This window comes from Botryllus schlosseri, chromosome 15 (assembly GCF_051294905.1).
Source record: "Botryllus schlosseri isolate E-star chromosome 15, Bs_hap1, whole genome shotgun sequence".
NCBI lineage: Eukaryota > Metazoa > Chordata > Ascidiacea > Stolidobranchia > Styelidae > Botryllus > Botryllus schlosseri.
This window is the reverse complement of record NC_137250.1, coordinates 21,192,780-21,213,379: the sequence shown is the minus strand read 5'-3', so window position 1 is coordinate 21,213,379 and position 20,600 is coordinate 21,192,780. Positions and strand designations below refer to the sequence as shown.

Sequence of the window (20,600 nt, the reverse complement as noted above, 5' to 3'; positions counted from 1 at the left end):
AAAATAGTTTATAGCAATCATGGATACTGATATGTACGATGAGTTTGGAAATTACATCGGCCCAGAGCTGGATTCTGATGACGAGGAAGAGGAGGAAGAAGATGAACAGGAACCTGATCTTGACGACGGAAACGATATGCAACAGGCTATTATGGATACGGATGATGCAGAGAGTAAGTTGTTGAGTTAGAGATAGGAAAACTGATAGTCAATTCTTTTTCGCATTATTGTGATTTCAGGTAATGTATTTTACAAATGCTCATTGAAAAATGGGTCGGTTGCATAAGGATATGTAGCCTACTTGTTTTCATAACAATCAAACCTAGCTTCAGTCCCGGTGTATATATCAACAATTGCCTAATTTTAGGTAATTATTACCAACTAATTATTATCGGTACTCTATTGCTCTTATATCATGTTCTGTATCTGAGTTGTATTATTTTGATATCTATTCGTTACCGATAGAATTTTGTTTCAATTGCTGAGGCTATATCAATTTCTACCTCATTATCACTGATTTTCAAGCTTTTCTAGGTTTGCAAATACAGAAATTTTGAACCTGGGATCATCCTGAAGTAATATTGTTTCCTCTCTCGCCTGCTTTTGGAATACTAGGCATTAGGCCATTTCTGTGCTAGTTCACAAATGCATTTATAGAGACTCCAGGAGTTTACAAAACTTTTGAACAATTGAATAATATATATTCGTTAACCAATAACCATTGGTGATGCCAGGGTTACATTGCTGATCATAGGGTTGTAACCAAGTGGCAAGGCTTCATGTCATAAGTCAATCTCACTTTTACAGTTTTGACTCGAGTCAAGTCGAGTCGTTTTCAATTCACCACCGAGTCAATTCCGAGTCAAAGTCAGCAAGCAAAGGGTCGAGTCCGAGTCATGGTAGTATGACTCGAGTCCAAGTCATTGTGTTGATAGCTCAGTTTCCAGTTAAAGTCCTGTTAAACCCACTTTTTATAATTATGTTTGGTGATATCGAATGGTTCGCATTTATAAATACCGGTACTTATTTTCCTCACTTTTAGCAGTTTCTAGTTGCATTTTCAAGTACCAGTTACAATAGACGAAATCCCAATAGTGTGGTTACTTTACTATTCTTCGAAATTACGATGAAATGTTGGTCTTGGCCGTCTGAGTCTCGAGTCATATGACTTGGTTCGAGTCATGCGCAATGACTCGTGTCCAAGTCGAGTCAATACACCTATTTACTCGAGTCGAGTCATTTCCGTAATTTGAGAAAATGACTCGAGTCAAGTCGAGTCATCAGAAAATCGTGACTCGAGTCGAGTCATGGCTCAAGTCATTACAACCCTGGGTGATATGATAGTGTTGTGGATACATTCTGTTCTTTTCAATTCTCTACTAGTTGCTGACGATTTCCTGTGACGAGTGTCAGCCGAAAATAGCCCGGTTTATTTCAATGTGAATATACTAATCAATTGTAAAACGAATTTGTGCTGTTGTTTCAGTAGATTATTTCCATCTGTAACCTTGCAGAAACTGGGATGGAGGTGGTTTTACATGAAGATAAAAAATACTATCCAACTCACGAAGAAGTATATGGTGAAGAAGTCGAGGTAACCTTGTTTTATTTGATACTCTGCAGTTTAAAGGAATTTGAGTTGATATAGGCCTATCAGAATTTGGGTTGTCCAAGGGTAACTCTTTTTCTTTCAAATTTGACTGGTTTTCCGATAAAGGTATTGGGTTGGCTAAAAAACTATGTACCGTTATATCAAATTTTGCTCAATTCCAACCAGTAGAAGCGAAGTTATTGAAGTTCAAAATTTTTGATTAGTAATAATTGTGTTTACAGTGGGTAGATTTATAGTTAACAATTGAAAAACTTGCCACCGTAAATACTATTTTATTCAAATCCAAAATTTTGTACTCCAATAACTTCGCTTGTGCTGGTTGGAATTGAGCCAAATCTGTTGTGCACACTTTCTCAGACCTGTAACTTAACATTTTCATAGGGTTCGTAAAATTTTAAATATATCAAAAATTTTCTGACTCTAATAGCTCCGTTTCTTCACGTTGGAATGTGATGTGCACTGTGCAGCGTTTGCAGCGCAAATCTAACAATTTTATAAAATAGCCAGTTCGAAGTATTCACTGTTCAATTAACATGGAGGTATCCATTTTGAAATATCCTTCCTTTTTTCATACTGGTATGTTATTATAAGTTTTTATAATGTGGACAAGCCACAGATATTCTAATATGTATATATCATTGAAACATGATATATATCCCATCCTGTATTATTAGAATGTGTATAAAAACAATGGAACTGTAGCTCTTGTGTAAGAGTCAGCTAATAATACATAATACGTTTCATAATGCATATGTCTGCACTACTAATGAACAGTGGTCAGAAATGAAATTTCATAACTAGTCAAATAAATACCATATGTCTACATCAAGGGTCGGCAACCTACTGCCCGCGGGCCGGATCCGGCCCGCCAAGCGAAATCGTCCGGCCCGCGGCATAATAATTAGTTATCACAAGAATACGGCCCGCCGTTTCACAATGAGTTTCAATCAGCAGTGCAGCACTGCTTGGAAAGAATGTGGCATCGCTACGATATAAGTTGCCTATATCGTATTAGTCTATTGTGACGCCATAAAACGAAGGCGGTTGCAGTAGGAAATGGAGATTGTCTAGAGTAGACTAGATCAGTGCTTATCAATCGGGTGTATCTCGCAACCAAAGGTGTACCATACTTTTCATAGGGTTAGCCGATGGGGTGTGACAATAAAGGTGTCCTTCCTCTGCTTCAAAACCGCTTGGAATATCTCAGACGCAATGACAAAATATCAAACTTACACTGTTTAATTACAGACTACTAACTATAGCATCCGTAGGTTAGTTATTCATAGTTTAATTCACCAGAAGGCATTGTGCGCCAAGACAACAAACCTGAAGAGTTTTGGCCACCATGATTAAAACTGTAAATATGATTTTGTCTCACAAACTGAATCACCAACATTGTTACGCCAGATATTACTATAAGCATAGAATCAATATGGCGATGTAATGTATGGTCCGTGGACATATGAGCATGCGACATTACAGCATGCGAGACTTCAGCATGCGACAATTTGGCATGCGGCACATGAGCATGTGGGTTAAATTACGGGTTAGGGGTAGGTTAGGGTTGGATTTATGGTTGGGTTAGGGTTAGGGTTTAGGTTAGGTTAGGCTAGGTTAGGTTAGGTTAGGCTATGTTTCGGGTTAGGGTAAGTTTTGGGGTTATAAAGTCACATGCTGAAGTGACGCATGCTGATGTGTTCCATGCTGAACTGTCGTTTTCCATTGTGTCGCATGCTCATATGTCGGGCAACCGTAATGTATATCTGCCATGTTCGCGCATTAAGTCGAGCAGCTACGCTTGCACGAGTCTATGAGCTGAGAAATTAATAGCAACTTTCCTCGAAAATACAAGTATCGCCGACTCATAATCTTGTAATCGAAAATGGGAATCTAATCTTGCTCTCCTGGTACATTTAACGTCACACCTCAACAAATTGAATTTGCATTTTCGGGTTGCAACTGACTAAATGAGATGTTGAGGCGCATTCGATACAAATCTGCGACTCGGGGAATGTCAACAGTACTGAGAAAATTATGCTCACTTTCCTATACTGGAGGAGAGAAAACCTAGTACCAACACTATATTTGTAACTGTGATACGAATTTTAATTACTGAATATTCAACCGCTTTGCCGACATTCCTTCTATACGAAACAAATTCTGACTATTCAGTACTTCATTTAATGTGGACGCCAATACCATTGCCTGAAAATTTAAACTGGGCCTTTTTGAAATGCGATGCAGTGGCATTGAATGACAAATTTCATACAAAGAGCATATCGCTGCATGACTTTGACAAGGAGTATGTTCTTGAAATTGATCTTTATCCAAGCTTGTCCAACGATGGAAAAGACTTTGCATCGATTTTTGGTAGCACGTATGCATGTGAGCATTAGTTTTGAGCAATGAAATTCACGAAGAGCAAGCCAAGATCACGTATTTCGGACGCCCACTTAGAATAGGGTCTGATTCTTGCTTCATCTGACTTGCTAACAGAAGTTGAAAACATTTCAAAAAGCAAGCTGCGTCAATTGTCACATTTATTCTACGTTGTTGAAGTGTAAATACCTGTGTTTTATCATTAGTATGATTGAGATTGTAGCAATGTAGGATAATGTACCGAAGTGAGCGTAAAATATAGTATCAAGTATTCAAGTATTCATGGACCATAGGACTATGCTTACACTCTTTCTTGAAGATTTGTTCGACCCAAGCTGAGCTACTTACTATAAATATATTTGATTTTATCAAATGGGAAGCAGCCTTTGGCTATATTTGCTTCAATTTTACAAGGGATGTTGTCACAAAACCAGACAATGTATTTACTCTTTCGCAGCACCATGGTATAATTCCAAAAATTGCACCAATTTGTGACTGCATCAGTAATTCCGTGTTGGCCTCTATGATGCATCTTGCAATTATCTTCCTCTATGTAACTGAATGGGAATTTGCAAATATTGTCCAATCTTACCAATATCGTTACTAAATAACAGTAAATGTTGGTATACAAATCCTATTTTATTTATTATTTTTAATTTTGAGAGACCTTTGCTAGTAGTTGTTTTCATATTAAAGAAGTCGGAGTCAGGAGCATTTTCACAAACTCCGACTCCAAGGAATACTAAAATTATTTTGAGGCTCCAATTCAGTTAAGGGAAAAATGAGTGGGACTCCGACTCTACAGACCCGCTAATCATGATGTTTCTGCATGGTTGAATACTGAACAGGACCTGCAAATCTAATGTTGAGTATCAATTCTAGACTATTGTACACGAAGAGGACGCACAGCCGTTAACGGAACCAATCATAGCTCCAATCAGAAGAAAGAAGTTCTCTTTAGCGGTGCAGGACTTACCGAACACCACTTACGATATGGAATACCTTGCCGACCTGATGGATTCGCCGGAATTGATTCGTAACGTGGTGCTGGCGGGACATCTTCATCATGGCAAGGTTACATGACTACTTGTGTACTACTAGATAATTAGAATTAGAATTAGAGCAGAGAAAGATTTCTCAAATTGGATTATAATTGGTTACCGGCATTTCGCTCACAATTAGTCTTATTAGTATGGCGATTTTTTTTGGGTTAAAAAAATCAAAATTGTGACAATTTTCTACCTTGAAAAACTTATGACAAATTTTTTACGTTGAGCATAACGCCATGTCAACCTATTTGTTTCATGTGACCGTTTATGATTCGCAATGAGCCGTCTACAACGGTAGGCCTATGAAGTAGGCTACAAGCTGTAAAATGTCAAATGATAAGTTCACCGACAGTGCAAACATCTGTGACACAAACGAAATGCAGGTTGCAAAAAAAATTTTGATTTTGTAAATAATTTTGACAATTTTTGGACCTAACACTACAATTTTGACAAAATTTTGACTTATTTTGACATGTCAAAATAAATCGCCCGACTTAATAGACGACCAGAATCATCTAATTGCCAAGTCTGGCCCAAGCCTGTTTGTATATTGAAGATTTATGGTAACTTTATGTTAACTTATCTAAATCTTGTCTTGCAGACGAATTTCGTGGACTGCCTCATCGAACAGACGCACCCAGACATTGCCAAAAGGGAAGACAAAGACGTGAGCTTGATTCTGCATAACAATTTTTAATACTGAATTCTTTTCATTATGTGATCTCATGTGACACCTGACAATATTTGCGTCTCTGTAACGGGTATGTCATGAAATATTCAAGAGTCTTGAGTTGATAACGTTTTTCTATATAATATTGGGTTTAGCTTATAATACACGGTGGAAAATAGAGGTGTTTGTAAGTAATCTGCGCAATTTTTCAATTTTCTATATTGATTTTAATTGATAGGTGATTTACAGTCATACTGACTAGGCATGCTGATAATAAGAGTGCAGCCAATTCGCTTTTAGAATAGTGTATTTAAAATTATTTTTAAAAGTAGAAATGGTCCTACATCTGTTACATTGACTCTATAAAATCGAACTTGCTCTTTTCTGTTGATGTTGTAAGGGACCATGAGTCGTGTACAAAAATGATAAGGGTCTGTTTCGTGATTTTTTTTTTGAAAAGTTGGAGAACCACTGTATAAGAGCTAGACAATTTAAATACAGTTATTAAAAAAAAATCAAAATTCTTTTTACAAATTTTACTGTCATTTTACCCCCAAGAAATTGTGAAGTTGTCTAAAAAAAACTATGTATACGGTAACAAATTTGGCTGAATTCCAACCAGCAGAATCATAGTTATTGGATTACAAAATCTGGGATTTTGGGAATACCCTTCACTACCGTATTGATTATAGTGCATATAGTAGATACTATTTTTCAAATTCAAAAAATTTTGAACGCTGACAACTTCATGAGGTTGCCAATAAATTTAGAAAAAGGTATTTTTGACCAACCCTAATGCCCGGCTTTAACGGCTAGCTATCTGTCGACATTTGTGTTCTTTTCTACTTGATTAAACGTGAGAAGTCCTAGTAGCAGCAATGTCAAATAATTCCACTTGTACGTGCAGCACAATGTACTTGAGTATTTGTTTAAGGTGCGAGCAATCGATTAGTTTATAAGACTTCTAGTTTTGGAAGGTCTTCTCCGTTTGCAGTTGAGATTCACGGACACGCTGCTGACTGAGCAGGAACGCGGGCTGAGCATCAAATCGCAGCCCGTCACGCTGGTACTCCCGGACACACGGAGCAAAAATTACCTCCTCAACATCATGGACTCGCCGGGCCACGTTAATTTCTCAGACGAAGTCGGCGTTTATTCGTTTTTACAGCTGCTTGTCTCTTTTAACAGCTTTCTTTACGACTTTTTCAACAGGTGACTGCGGCGATGAGACTCAGTGACGGCGTGGTGCTTTTTGTCGACGCTTCCGAGGGGGTTATGTTGAACACGGAGCAGCTACTGAAACATGCAGTACAGGTAATTGAAAGAACGTGTTACAACATTTCAAGTCGGCAGCTATCTCAAACCCTGGAAAAAGCATTAAATTACCCCGTTCGCTCGCACCTTCTTGACATTTAACGCAATCCAACACAGCATGAATATACAACAAAAATTAGCGCTGTATCTCTCGCTTCGACAGAGTTGCCAACGTTGATGCTACCCAAATAGAATAGTATATTGATATTGAAATGAACTCAAATATTCTCGGCTGATTCGCGAGGGATAATCGTCATTAACTAGTAGAGAATTGGAAAGATCAATGTATTCGGGTTTATTTCAAAATGAATATATCATTCACTTGTACGTTTAAGTTTTGTACCTCCAAGTAGAATAATGAAATATCTCGAAGTAGAATAATATATAAATAGGGGGCATATGTACTTGATTTTGTTGCTAATGCATGGCAAGGTCACAACAACTGGTGTTCGTAATAGAAATAACAAGGTCGGTCGATGGCTCTTGCAATATTTTGATGCGCCATCTAGCCTTGTTCTTCCCATAAATATTTTATTTGTAATATTTTAATGGCAGGAACTCATTTTACACTGTCAACTGAGTCAATCGCTGTGTCGGGTTAGATGTCTGAATTTGTAAATCGAAATCTAGAAAGCCGGGAAGTTCCAGGAATTCGAGTATGATTGATAAAATTGTCAGATCGACTAAAAAAACAGCACACCAAAATTTGCAAAATTTTGAATTGATCAAGATATTATTTTCAATATTGATTGGCCTCGTGAAATTATTAAGTTGCCTATTTTATTCAAATCCGAAATTTTGTACGTCAATAACTTCGATTCTACCAGTTGGAATTGAGTGATTTTTTTTTTTCTTCATAAATTGTAAAATTTTCTGAATCGAATAGCTTCGCTTCTACAGGTCGAGGTGTTTGGCGCACGTCATTTTTAGGCAACCTAACAATTTTATCAACTAGCCAATAAAGTTTGAGAAAAAAATATTATTTTTGAACAACCCTTCTGTACGGCTCTCTATTTTTGCCTTCAGGAACGTCTGGCAATCACACTATGCATTAACAAGATAGACAGACTTATGCTGGAATTGAAATTACCGCCGACCGACGCCTACTACAAACTACGGCATATTATCGAAGAGGTCAACGCTTTACTGAGGTATTCATTAATTCCTGCCTGACCAAAGTTTATTCGATGCAGTAAAGTTCTTTTTTATTCTACAGCACGTACAGCGACCAAGAGGAGGTGCCGTTAATCTCGCCCTTGCTCGGGAACGTTTGTTTCGCGAGCTCGCAGTACGCGTGCTGCTTTACCTTGCAATCGTTCGCCAAGATTTACGCAGATCACTACGGCAACGATATGGATTATAAGGCTTTCGCGCAGCGACTGTGGGGAGACTCTTATTTCAATCTGAAAACGTGAGCGAGATAGGTCGATGGTTCCCAACGCATGGCCTGGCTTTATTTTGAGCCAAACATTTCGACTTGGATATTTAAAATTGCTGTACAAAAAGTCTAAATTTTGACGTTTTTGATTAATAAATAAGTAGTTGAATCTGGATTATAAGGCTTTTGCGCAGCGACTGTGGGGAGACTCTTATTTCAATCTGAAAACGTGAGTGAGATAGGTCGATGGTTCCCAACGCATGGCCTGGTTTTTATTTCGGGCCAAACATTTCGACTCGGATATTTAAAATTACTGTACGAAAAGTCTAAATTTTGGCGTTTTTGACGTTTTTGATTAAAAAATAAGTAGTTGAATTACGCATAACTGTACAAAAAGTCGAAATTTTAGCATTTTGTGACATTATTAACAAACTTTTGTTACAAAATGTTGACGTATGAAGTAGTTAAATTACGCATTAGTAGTGAAATTTCGTATTATTGTACAAAAAGTCAAAATCTTGGCATTTTTTGCCATTAACGTATGTTTTTTGACAATATTTTAAAGTAGGAGGTAGTTAATTATGCATTAGTAGTTGAAGCACACATTACTGCACAAAAAGTCGAAATTTGTAGTAGTACAATTGTAGATACTGTGCTTCTATATCTAGTATTCATTCATTGATTGAAATTTTTATTGATTCAAAACGCCACAAGATTAAGATATATCAAAAATGGTGGCAGCAGCTGTCATTAAGAATTGAAGTTCAGCGTGTATTTCCCTGTTGCTTCATGCTGACAATATTATCAGTTTAAAAATAATCGCCTTAGTTATGAGATCGCAAAACTTGAAAATATATACACCATGGCCGGTATTAGTGTTCAAACTCATTTTACGTCAACATTGGGTAGCAATTTGATCATTTTTATCATGACTATTTGCTTGGGTCGCAATTTTTTACCGAACTGTATTTCTGTTTCAAATGGGTCGCCTTAAAAACGTGTTGGGAGCCGGTGAGATAGGTCTTGCGTCGTGTGACTATTTTTACATGTTTTTTTTTATGTCACAGGAGGAGGTTCTATAAGAAAGCTCCGCACGCGAACGCCCAGCGAAGTTTTGTCGAATTTATTTTGGAGCCTCTGTACAAGATATTTGCTCAGGTAGCTGCTCATTGCGTTTTGATACTTAATAACGACTTGAGTTGTTATGTATGCTACCCTAGCCTTCGTTTTAATATTACCAGGCTATTCCAGTGTTTGCTTAGCTTTTCTGGTAACAAAGACTGGGCTCGTCATTAATGGTGTATTTACAAAGGATGCCGTAAACCCGATGGCTCTTTTGTGCCGAGTTTCATTAGAACGGGCTCAGTTGTGAGCAGGATAGGCCTATTATTGGAATGGAGGCTTTAACAAACAACAGCCAAACTTGACCCTTTGATTTTAATTTCTAGGTACTTGCGAATATGACTTTACTCTCAAGTCGTATGGTTATTGTGTGAATGCGGATCTAGGCTTCAATTTAGATTTTTTTTCTTCATTTTGGTGCTCATATCACCGTGACTGTCGGACAAAATCAAGAGAATACAGATTTTGGCAATTGAAAATTTTGTATTTGAGAAGAAGAGCTTTACTGTAGGACACTCTGTAATTATTAATTTTTCCTACTCACCGTAAATACTATTATTTCACATCAAAAATTTTGAACATCGATATCTTCGCTTCTACTGGTTGGTATTGAGCCAAATGTGGTATGCATCGGTTTTTAGACCATGTAACAATTTTAGGGAGTTGCCAGTAACATTTTGGAAAAAAGATAAATAGCTTCGCTTCTACAGTTTATAATCGAGCCACATTTGGCGTGCATCATTTTTTCGGCCAACCCAACAATTTTACTGAATAGTCCGTGATATTTGATGAAAAAAGTTATTTTTGTTTCAAAGAGACCAATTCACCAATTTCTTGTTTTGAAATTCGATATATTGAATTGTATTAGTTTTGAAATTATGCGGTGTAATTTGGAAAGTTCATATACAATGTTCTTTCCAATTCTCTACTAGTTGCTGACGATTACCCCTGACGAGTGTCAGCCACAAATATTCGGGTTAATTTCAATATGAATTTATTACCGGTATTCAATTAATTTATTATTCAATTTGGTGAGAGGTTATGTGTAAGCCTCAGTATTGAAGTTGTGTCGATTATACATGATCTATATTGATGTCGGTTATTGTGGTATGGCAAGATTGCATTATTGGCGAGTGACTTGCAATACGACCTGCATGTCTGCAGTCATCGTTCTTTTATTATGTAATTGAATTGTCTTGTGCAATCTGCCGAATGTATATTGTGATGTTTATGAATCTTGGGTATGTTTGTAATGCGATTTTTCTCTCTCGCGATAGGTCGTGGGAGATGTAGACACCACCCTGCCTAGGGTGCTCGAAGAAGTCAACGTCTACATCAACAAAGAGGAGCTCAAGCTCAACATAAGGCCTTTGCTACGCCTCGTTTGCTCCAGGTATTGAATAAATTCGAGCAGAGGTCCTCAAAGCAGACAGCCTCGGACTTGGACGACTAGAAAATTACATTAGAATTAGTGTTATAGCTACACAGTTATTTCGAAATAGATTAAAATTAGAATTATAGCTGCAGTCCTGCAGTTGTTTCCAAATTTGATTAAAATTATAATGTCTACAGTTATATCCAAATGTGATGAAAACTATAGCGATAGCTACTATTAGAATTATAGTTGCACAGTTAATTCCTAATTATATCAAAATCAGAATGATAGCTACCCGGTTATTTCCAAATTAGATTACAATTAGAATTATAGCTACACAGTTATTTCCAAATTAGATTCCAATTAGAATTATAGCTATACAGTTATTTCCAAATTCGATAAAAATCAGAATGATAGCTACATGGCTATTTCCAAAAGTTCTGTACCTCCAAGAAGCATTTCCAAATTAGATTACAATTAAAATTATAACTACTACTATTAGAATTATAGCTACACGGCTATTTCCAAATCAAATTACAATTAGAATTATAGCTACACGGTCATTTCCAAATTAGATTACAATTAGAATTGACACTACATGATAATTTCCAAAATAGATTACAATTAGAATTAACACTACACGATCATTTCCAAGTTCGATGAAACTTAGAATCATAGCTACGCAGTTATTTCCAAATTAGATTAAAATCAGAATGATAGCTACACGGTTATTTCCAAATTTAATTGCAATTAGAATTATAACTACACGGTTATTTCCAAATCAAATTAAAATCAGAATGATAGCTACACGGTTATTTCCAAATTTAATTACAATTAGAATTATAGCTACACGGTTATTTCCAAATCATAATTAAAATCAGAATGATAGCTGTACGATTCAGTTCTCACTGTGAATTATTAAATTATAATATTTATAGATTTGTCGGGGATTTCACGGGTTTCGTGGACATGTGTGTCAATCATATTCCGTCTCCTGCCTCTGGCGCGAAGAGAAAAGTCGAACACACCTACACGGGGCCTTTGGACGATTCCGAATTGACAAACTCCATGTTATCTTGCGACCCCGACGTGAGAATGTTTATCGATGAGTTTTCTGGAACGCTATTGACTAGTCGAGCTTTATTTAGGGTCCTCTGATGGTGCACACTTGTAAAATGTACTCGACCGAGGACGGGGTTAGTTTTCGGGTCTTTGGGCGTGTTTTGAGCGGGACCGTGCGTTCGAACGAGCAGGTTAAAGTGTTGGGGGAAAACTACAGCTTGGAAGATGAGGAGGACTCGAGGGTGGTGACCATGGGGCGGTTGTGGATATCAGAAGCAAGGTAACGAATTCTAATTCGTTTTGAAGTTTGAATAAATAAGTTCCTCGTGGTAGATAATGTTAATGTTCCAACAAACATTCGCTCAAAGCCAGTGTTTCTGAACCAGTTTGGCCACACCTGATATACATCTTAGTCATATGATATCGTAGCCCATGTGCATACTCTTGTTTTGCGAATCTCCTTACTGGGGTTGTAACTAGAGGTCGACCGATATTGATTTTTACAGGCCGATACCGATATTTTGGCACTCACAAGGCCGATAACCGATATCATAGGCCGATATTAATATGGAAGGAGCAGAGAACAATTTCGCTAAAAATATTATATATTAGGCAAGATGACACTTGTTCATGCCACAGAAAGCTGAACAACAAACGAGAAAACTGAAAATGAAAAGACTTATTGCTTAATTGTGAACATTCGTTGAAATTTGGGATATCGAAAATCAAAACATGATACAGAATTGCAGAACAGTTCAGAAAAGGAAGATTATAATGCAGGAAGCAAAGTTTCTCTGCATGCTCACCAAATTAATCTCCTCCTACAATGGTAAATCTGTCATATATTATCCTTTGCGTCGTCAAGTTCTTGAGATTGAGAACACGGGGCATTGAATTTCCAATATTTTTAATTTTTTTAAAATATAAAATATCGGTCGCGATATCGGCCTTCATAGACCGATCGGGCAAGCTCTAAATATCGGCCTCGATAATCGGCCATCTCGATAATCGGTCGACCTCTAGTTGTAACCAAGTCACAAGGTTCCGAGTCGCAAGTCAATCTCACTTTGATACTTTTGACTCGAGTCCATTCAATTCATCACCGAGTCAAGTCCATCAGTCAGTCAGTTCAGCTGGTAGAGGGTCGAGTCCGAGTCATAGTGTTTTGACTCGAGTCCGAATGATTACGTTCACCGTTCATTTTTCCGTTCAATCATGTTCGACGCATTTTTCAACTCTGCTCGAGTGATATAGAATGGCTCACATTCATAATATCGTAATTTTCATCAGTTTTAACAGTTTCTGGCCCTATTCTCAAAGTATCAGGACTGATAGACTAAATATCAATCCCTTTGCTATTCTTCGAAGTCACAATGAAATGTCTGTCTTGGCCGTCCTAGTCTCGAGTCATTTTACGCATTTGAAAAAATGACTCGAGTCAAGTCGAGTGACCAAAAAATCGCGACTCGAGTCATTACAACCCTGCTCCTTGCATCACACTGTGTTTCATCTTTACATTCCGAATTCCAATCTCCGCATTTACAGACATTTGCTCCCGACGGGGTCAGTTGATTGCTAAATGTGAAACCGTATCGAATCCTGTTTCAAAAAACTTACGCTTTCAGATACACAGTCGAAGTGAACCGGGTACCGGCGGGCAACTGGGTGCTGATGGAAGGCATCGACGAGCCAATCGTAAAGACGAGCACGGTGACGCAAGTGCGCGGCAACGAGGAGGCGCACATTTTCAGGCCGCTGAAATTTAACACGAGTTCCGTGGTGAAAATCGCGGTGGAACCGGTCAATCCGTCGGAACTGCCTAAGATGCTCGACGGTCTGAGGAAAGTCAATAAGAGCTATCCGTTGATAACGACGAAGGTATGTAAAGGTTTTGTTGTCGGGTGAATATGAATGTGTTCAGGTGTCGGCGTCCCAGGGTTTTAACCAAGTCACAACGCTACAAGTCACAAGTCAATATCACTTATCGTTTTGACTCGCGTTTTTTTATGTAATAAATTTAAAATTTCGAACTCCAACAGCTTCGCTTATGCAGGTTAGAATTGAGCCAAATTTGGTGTGCAGGGTAACAAGGTCACGAAATTCCGAGTCAAAGGTCAATCTCACTTTTGTAGTTTTGACTCGATTGACGTCGAGTCATTTTCAATTCACCACCGGGTCAAGTCCGAGTCAATAGTGTTTTGACTCGAGTACGAGTCATTGTGTTCACTGTTCCGTTTTCAGTTCAATCCGGTTCAACCCACTCTGTCAACTCTGTTTGTGTGATATAGAATGGCTCGCATTCGTAATATCGTGATTTTCCTCAGTCCGAACAGTTATGTGGGCCTATTTTCCAAGTATCAGGACTGACAGACGAAGTTACAATGAAATCTCTGTCTTGACCGTTCTAGTCTTGAGTCATGCACAATGACTCGAGTACAAGTCGAGTTAATGCAAAAATTGAGTCGAGTCATGTTACGCATTGAAAAAATGACTCGAGTCAAGTCGAATCACCCATAAATCGCCACTCGACTCATTACAACCCTGAGTCTACCTAACTATTTATCGAATAGTCTGTAAAATTTAAAGAAAAAAGTTATCTTTGAACAACTCTACTCTGCTGACCGCCTTTACCTACAGATAGAAGCTGAATGCTATATCGTTAAGCTATCTCATCGGTCAAACTCACAACCTGTATTGGTAGCGATTGAATTGATTGGTTACAGGTTGAAGAATCAGGGGAGCACGTCGTCCTGGGCACGGGCGAGCTCTACCTGGACTGCGTCATGCACGACCTGCGCAAGATGTACGCAGAGATCGACATCAAAGTGGCCGACCCCGTGGTGGCGTTCTGTGAGACCGTCGTCGAGACTTCGTCATTAAAGTGCTTCGCGGAAACGCCGAATAGAAAGTATGCTAACGTTGTCAGCGGTGTTTGGATAAATTATGTTGCTAACGTTTACCAGTAATTCGGCACTTGCAAGCCTCTAATCCTATTTGAAGATGCGATTGTTGATATATAATGTTCTCGACAATTCTCTATACTTGTTGCTGACTATTACCCCTGACGAGTGTCAGGCGAAAATATTCGGAAATTTATTAATATGAAACAGATTATTCAATTGTATATTGAGGTTCTGTGCCTCCAGAGTCTCTTCATAATGAGAATAGTTATTACTAGGGCGATTTTTTTTACCTATAAAACGGAAGATTTTGACCTGAAAGATGGAAATTTTGACATTTTTTTACCTTAAAAAACTTAATTTGGACGAAATTTTGCCCTCATATACGTAAATTAAGTGTTTTCGCACATAATGTTGTAATTGTACTACTTATCTTCATTTCTGGTTAGAACTGTCTGTCCTCATGAAGTGATTTGGCCTGTAAAAACTATCTGACGTAGAAACTGACAAATTACTTGACTGACATTTCACTTGAAAAACTTTATTTTAACGAAATCTTAAATATGAAGAATTCCAGTAGTTACATTACATCATGCATTATGGTAGAAATGAAGACCGTTCATACTTCACAATGAACAGACAATGGGCCGTCTACCAATCTACCATGGTAGGCCTATGAAGTAGGCTACAAGAGGTAAACTGTCAAATGATATGTTCACCGACAGTGCAAACATCTACGGTACAAACAAAATGCAAGTTGCAAAAATATTTTGACTTGATAAACAATTTTTTGACCTAACGCTACAATTTTGACAAAATTTTGACATGTGAAAAAAACAAACCCTAGTTATTGAATTTCTAATTTCAAATTCACCAAATGCCCGTATACCACAACTCACAGTCATATTCAGTGAAACATCCATTTTCAAATTTATCACTGCAATATTGATGCATTGCTCTCATAATAATAATAGTAGTTCTTAATTTCTAATGCCAAATTCACTGATAACTTTGCTTTGTTAAGGAACAAACTGACGATGATCGCCGAGCCTCTGGAGAAAGGGCTGGCGGAAGATATCGAGAACGAAGTCGTTCAGATCGGCTGGAACCGCAAACGACTCGGAGAATTCTTTCAAACCAAGTATGATTGGGATTTGCTCGCTGCCAGATCGATCTGGGCTTTCGGGCCGGATAATACGGGTGAGTGTGTTGAGTCAGAGTAGGTTGCACTGTGATTATTAAGTTTGTCTCTGATCAGGACCAAATATTCTTGTCGACGACACCTTGCCCTCTGAGGTGGATAAGGGCTTGTTGGGCACTGTCAAGGACAGCATTGTGCAGGGATTTCAGTGGGGTACAAGGGAAGGACCCTTATGCGACGAACGTAAGTGGATATTCAGTCACAGATAGTGTCTGCAAGTAATCCAGTATCTCTGAAAGAAAACCAGTACGACCTCAGAGGTCAGAGCTGCTCAGAGTAGCTGTCGTTGGAACTAAAGTCTACGTAATGTCGTAAAAGTAAGTGTTCTGAAAATGTCCTGCCACCCACCTTTGGATTAACTGAGCTGATTACTAAAAAAAAGGTCAGCACCTTCATGACCCCCAGGCAAACGGCCCCCAGGTTGAAAACAACTGCATTGCCATATGACTTTATAGCCCAACAACCCTGACCCTGAATCTAACCCTAACTTGTGTTTCGTGTTTATTGTGTTGCATGCTCATATGTCCATGATATAGGCCTACAATGTTCTTTCTAATTTTCTACTAGTTGCGGACGATTACCCTTGACCAGTGGTTCTTAACCTTTTTTCGTCCAGCGCCCCCTTTCAAAAATTATCGTGCTCCAGCGCCCCCCTCAACTTCATATTGTAAGGAATGTAATAAAGACAATGAGTAAGAGGGAGGGCCGTAACAGCACTTCGTCAACCCCCCTAAAAACGATTGCCTTGCGCACCCATAGCGTGATAAACCGAACTTCTGAGGGCTTCGCCCCCACGAACCCCATATCGTGATTTTGATGGTCAGCAAAGTTTGTGTGGCCTGGTCGCCCTAGGTACCAAAATTTGCTATAATGCATGGTAATTACATTTATAAGTCGCTATAAACTTTTTATCCTCTCAGCCCACGTAATCAGATTTACCAGTAGCACTGAGTGAGCTGTTGTATAGGAAAATAAGGGGCACGTAATTAATAATTAAACATATTCGGGCGTTCCCGCAGGTACAATTATTCGTTACCAGGGCCGTAACAGCACTTTGTCAGCCCCCCTCCCCAAACATAAAACGTTGGTCCTGGGCCCCCATCGCGTGATAAACCAAACTTCCAGGGGACTTCGCTCCCAGACCCCCATTAGGCTGTCCGCTATTTGCAGATAGCCTATATTAGGTATCTACATTGGGTGTACATTTACTGAGGGAGCTATTCTCGCTTAGTCGCGCGAAGTGCGAAAAATTTCACTAATTAATGATTGAATTGGTCAATATCATCGGGAATTGCATGTAAATTGAGATCAATTTTTATCCTCTCTCTGCTCACGTAAACACATTTACCGGTAAAGCTGAGTTAGGTGCAAAGTTCCCTCTAAGCTGCGCACGTGCGCAGTGCTGACACGGTCTCTGCGCACAGAAAATCTACGTTGCGCACAACAAATCCGGAGTTTTTTTAGTCGTTACGCACTGTTGTCCAAGGGTCAGCGCAGTGAGTTGTTGAGTGTGCGCAGACTCATCAAAACTTAAAGCGAACATTGTGAGGTTTCTTGGAAACTGTAGGGCCCGTTACCAATAATTAAACATATTCGGGCAGGCGAACCCGTTGGTATGACCTCGTTGCATGATGTTATTTCGTGACCTCCTGTCTGCAATATCAAAAAATATAGAATCGCTCAACGGGGATATCGCCCAATCGTACTAAACTAAAAGACGCACACGATTTCAGATTGGTATTTTTTAACTGACATATAATTTTTCCCTGCCAGATGGAATTCGTCTTCTGGGGTTCAGATTTCCAAGACAGGAACATTCGGTGTCAGTCATTTAGGCGCCCATGGACAATTAAACCTATATGTATTTTGAAGGCTATATGTAACGAAGTTTTCGGTGTTAATTTGCTCTGAATACTCATTAAGGATATGTCCTATCACCACATCATCTACTGCGAAGCCATTTTTCTCCAGCGCCCCCCATACCGCCCCCCTGAGCCCAGCGCCCCCCATATCGCCCCCTGAGCGTTTCCGCCCCCCTTCAACATCGCCAGCGCCCCCTGGGGGGCGCTGGGGGCAAGGTTAAGAACCACTGCCCTTGACGAATGTCAGCCGAAAATATTTGGGTTTATTTCAATATGAATATGCTATTCACTCATACGCCCACAGATCGCGAAGAAATATTCGATTACATGTATTTTCAGCAATTCGCAACGTGAAATTCAAAATTCTGGACGCAGTCATCGCGTCGGACCCCCTTCACCGTGGCGGCGGGCAAGTGATCCCGACCGCCAGGCGCGTGGCCTACTCTGCCTTTCTGATGGCCACGCCCAGGCTGATGGAGCCCTACATGTTCGTGGAAGTAGTAGCCCCGGCAGATTGCGTCTCGGCCGTGTACACGGTGTTAGCCAGGCGAAGGTGATTGCCGTTCCATTCCAAGTGGGGTTTTAGGGATTTGTGTCATCATGGGGGTTGTTACGTTGACAGGGGCCACGTGACGCAGGACGCGCCAGTGCCAGGCTCGCCCATGTACACGATTAAAGCGTTTATTCCGGCGATCGACTCGTTTGGGTTTGAGACGGATTTGAGGACTCACACCCAAGGACAGACGTTTTGTTTGTCGCTATTCCATCACTGGCAGGTGAGAGGTCTTGCTTTCTTTTTTGTGCAGACTTTCCAGGTTTGTGATGAAAGTCGCAAGGTTCCGAGTTCGCAAGTCGATCTCACTTTTATAGTTTTGACTCAAGTCGAGTCATTTGCAATTCACCACCAAGTCAATTCCGAGTCAGTGAGTAGAGGGTCGAGTCTGATTCATAGTGTTCACTGTTCAGTTTTGAGTTCGTTCTTGTTGAACCCACTTTTTTCAACTCAGCTCGGTGATATAGAATGGCTCGCATTCATAATATCATGATTTTTCTCGGTCCTAACAGTTTCTGGCCCTATTTTCCAAGTATCAAGACTGATCGATGAAATACCAATCACGCGGTGACTTTACTATTCTTCAGAGTTACAATGTCATACGACTTGGCTCGAGTCATGCACATTGACTCGAGTACAAGTCGAGTCAATACAAAAATTGACTCGAGTCGAGTCATTTTACACATTTGAAAAGATGAGTCAAGTCGAGTCAACAAAAAATCGTGACTCAAGTCATTACAACCCTGCTACCTACTCAAGCCTAAGTGGAAAGTGTTCATGATTTTAGTCTACTTCTACTTCACAATTTTCAACTGGACCTAGAAGAGTTACTTTTTTATTTGGAATCGCTATAATTTAGGAATCAAACTTAGAATTTAGAAATTTACGACACTTTTTGTTGAGTACATTGACGACCTCTACTTGCTCCATCACCCACTCATTGTGATACGTCTCAGATCGTGCCTGGCGACCCCCTCGACAAGAGCATCGTCATTCGGCCCCTGGAACCCCAGCCGGCCACCCACCTCGCGCGCGAATTCATGGTGAAAACCAGGAGAAGGAAGGGTCTCAGCGAGGACGTGTCGATCAGCAAATTCTTCGACGATCCCATGTTGCTGGAGCTCGCGCGGCAGGACGTCATGTTTAATTATCCGATTTGAGCCTGAATTTTTAACGCTTTTGTATCGGTTTTGTATGGTTTGCGCTCGCGGGTCGAATGGCCGCGGTGGCGATAGCGATGTGATGAGCTCGGTCGATTGATATTCCGACTCTTGGTCGAATAGAAAAATCATACTGATGGAGTTGGTGTCGTTTTGGGCGATTTTTCGGTTGTGTCTCGGGTTGGGCTTGCAGGGTTGTCTGTAGGAATTGGCAGATGAGATGACGTTATATATATAATATATGCTTAGAATGGTTCGAGATAGCTGAGGGAAGAGTATTTGGCAAACATCCACACAGTCAAGCCAACGGGCAGGTTTGTGATAATTGCGATTCTGTCTACTCTTAGACCTACGGCATTCCTTGCCTTTCTCAATACACGATGGGCTGATGGATGTAAATTGAACACGGATAGTGCACTAGTGCTGTACTTAATCTCTCGGATCTGTTCCGTACGCTCCGGGCATAGATTTCCGTACCTCCTTGCAAAACCCTGCTTTCAATTAGTGACAACGATTGCATATGTCAGAAAATCGTTCTCTGACAGGCCTCCGTTTTAATTTCGACTCGGACGCACCCACCCTGGTCGAGATATGTCTGAAGACAACAAAGTTGTGCAAAATAATCAATAATCGTCAGAATATATTTTCATAACTCAAAGAATGTCCAATGCGATGCCGATATACAAGACTCAGTGCGATGTAATGAACAGATACAGGAGTATGCCGAAACGACCAGTTGCGGTCTCCTTGATCTGGCATCCACATCAGCTTAACGACCGATGGTAGTCTTTTCGACTCCAATCTTTATTCATTGGACCTAATCTCTCCTTCTTGCTATTGTCTTTCATTCTTTTTTTGTCGCCGTAAGAACAGCGACACGGGGACGAGGAGCCCAGAACAACCTCCGACGGCGGGACTTGAACAAGGGCCGCCTGCGTGAGTGGAGCCAACGCTCACTGCTGA

At 39.8% G+C, this 20,600-nt stretch overlaps 1 protein-coding gene across 2 annotated transcripts in view; it reads left to right on the top strand.

Moving 5' to 3' along the window:
- Nucleotides 1–12: 12 nt before the first annotated feature.
- LOC145457406 (116 kDa U5 small nuclear ribonucleoprotein component-like) overlaps nucleotides 13–20,600 on the top strand; it is a 134,903-nt gene continuing 114,315 nt past the window's right edge. The window contains exons 1-19 of one of the 2 annotated variants that reach the window (XM_080335622.1): nucleotides 13–173; nucleotides 1,515–1,594; nucleotides 4,874–5,065; nucleotides 5,642–5,707; nucleotides 6,705–6,854; nucleotides 6,923–7,024; nucleotides 8,051–8,175; nucleotides 8,241–8,435; nucleotides 9,470–9,560; nucleotides 10,802–10,917; nucleotides 11,838–11,988; nucleotides 12,048–12,241; nucleotides 13,587–13,839; nucleotides 14,685–14,869; nucleotides 15,886–16,061; nucleotides 16,120–16,245; nucleotides 18,264–18,477; nucleotides 18,547–18,700; nucleotides 19,434–19,778. In XM_080335622.1, the coding sequence (XP_080191748.1) occupies nucleotides 20–173; nucleotides 1,515–1,594; nucleotides 4,874–5,065; nucleotides 5,642–5,707; nucleotides 6,705–6,854; nucleotides 6,923–7,024; nucleotides 8,051–8,175; nucleotides 8,241–8,435; nucleotides 9,470–9,560; nucleotides 10,802–10,917; nucleotides 11,838–11,988; nucleotides 12,048–12,241; nucleotides 13,587–13,839; nucleotides 14,685–14,869; nucleotides 15,886–16,061; nucleotides 16,120–16,245; nucleotides 18,264–18,477; nucleotides 18,547–18,700; nucleotides 19,434–19,637 (2,928 nt within the window). In that variant the 5' untranslated portion in view covers nucleotides 13–19 and the 3' untranslated portion in view covers nucleotides 19,638–19,778. Of the gene's footprint in view, nucleotides 174–1,514; nucleotides 1,595–4,873; nucleotides 5,066–5,641; nucleotides 5,708–6,704; nucleotides 6,855–6,922; nucleotides 7,025–8,050; nucleotides 8,176–8,240; nucleotides 8,436–9,469; nucleotides 9,561–10,801; nucleotides 10,918–11,837; nucleotides 11,989–12,047; nucleotides 12,242–13,586; nucleotides 13,840–14,684; nucleotides 14,870–15,885; nucleotides 16,062–16,119; nucleotides 16,250–18,263; nucleotides 18,478–18,546; nucleotides 18,701–19,433; nucleotides 19,779–20,600 lie in introns of those variants that run through there. The other variant, XM_080335623.1, reaches the window with a different exon arrangement.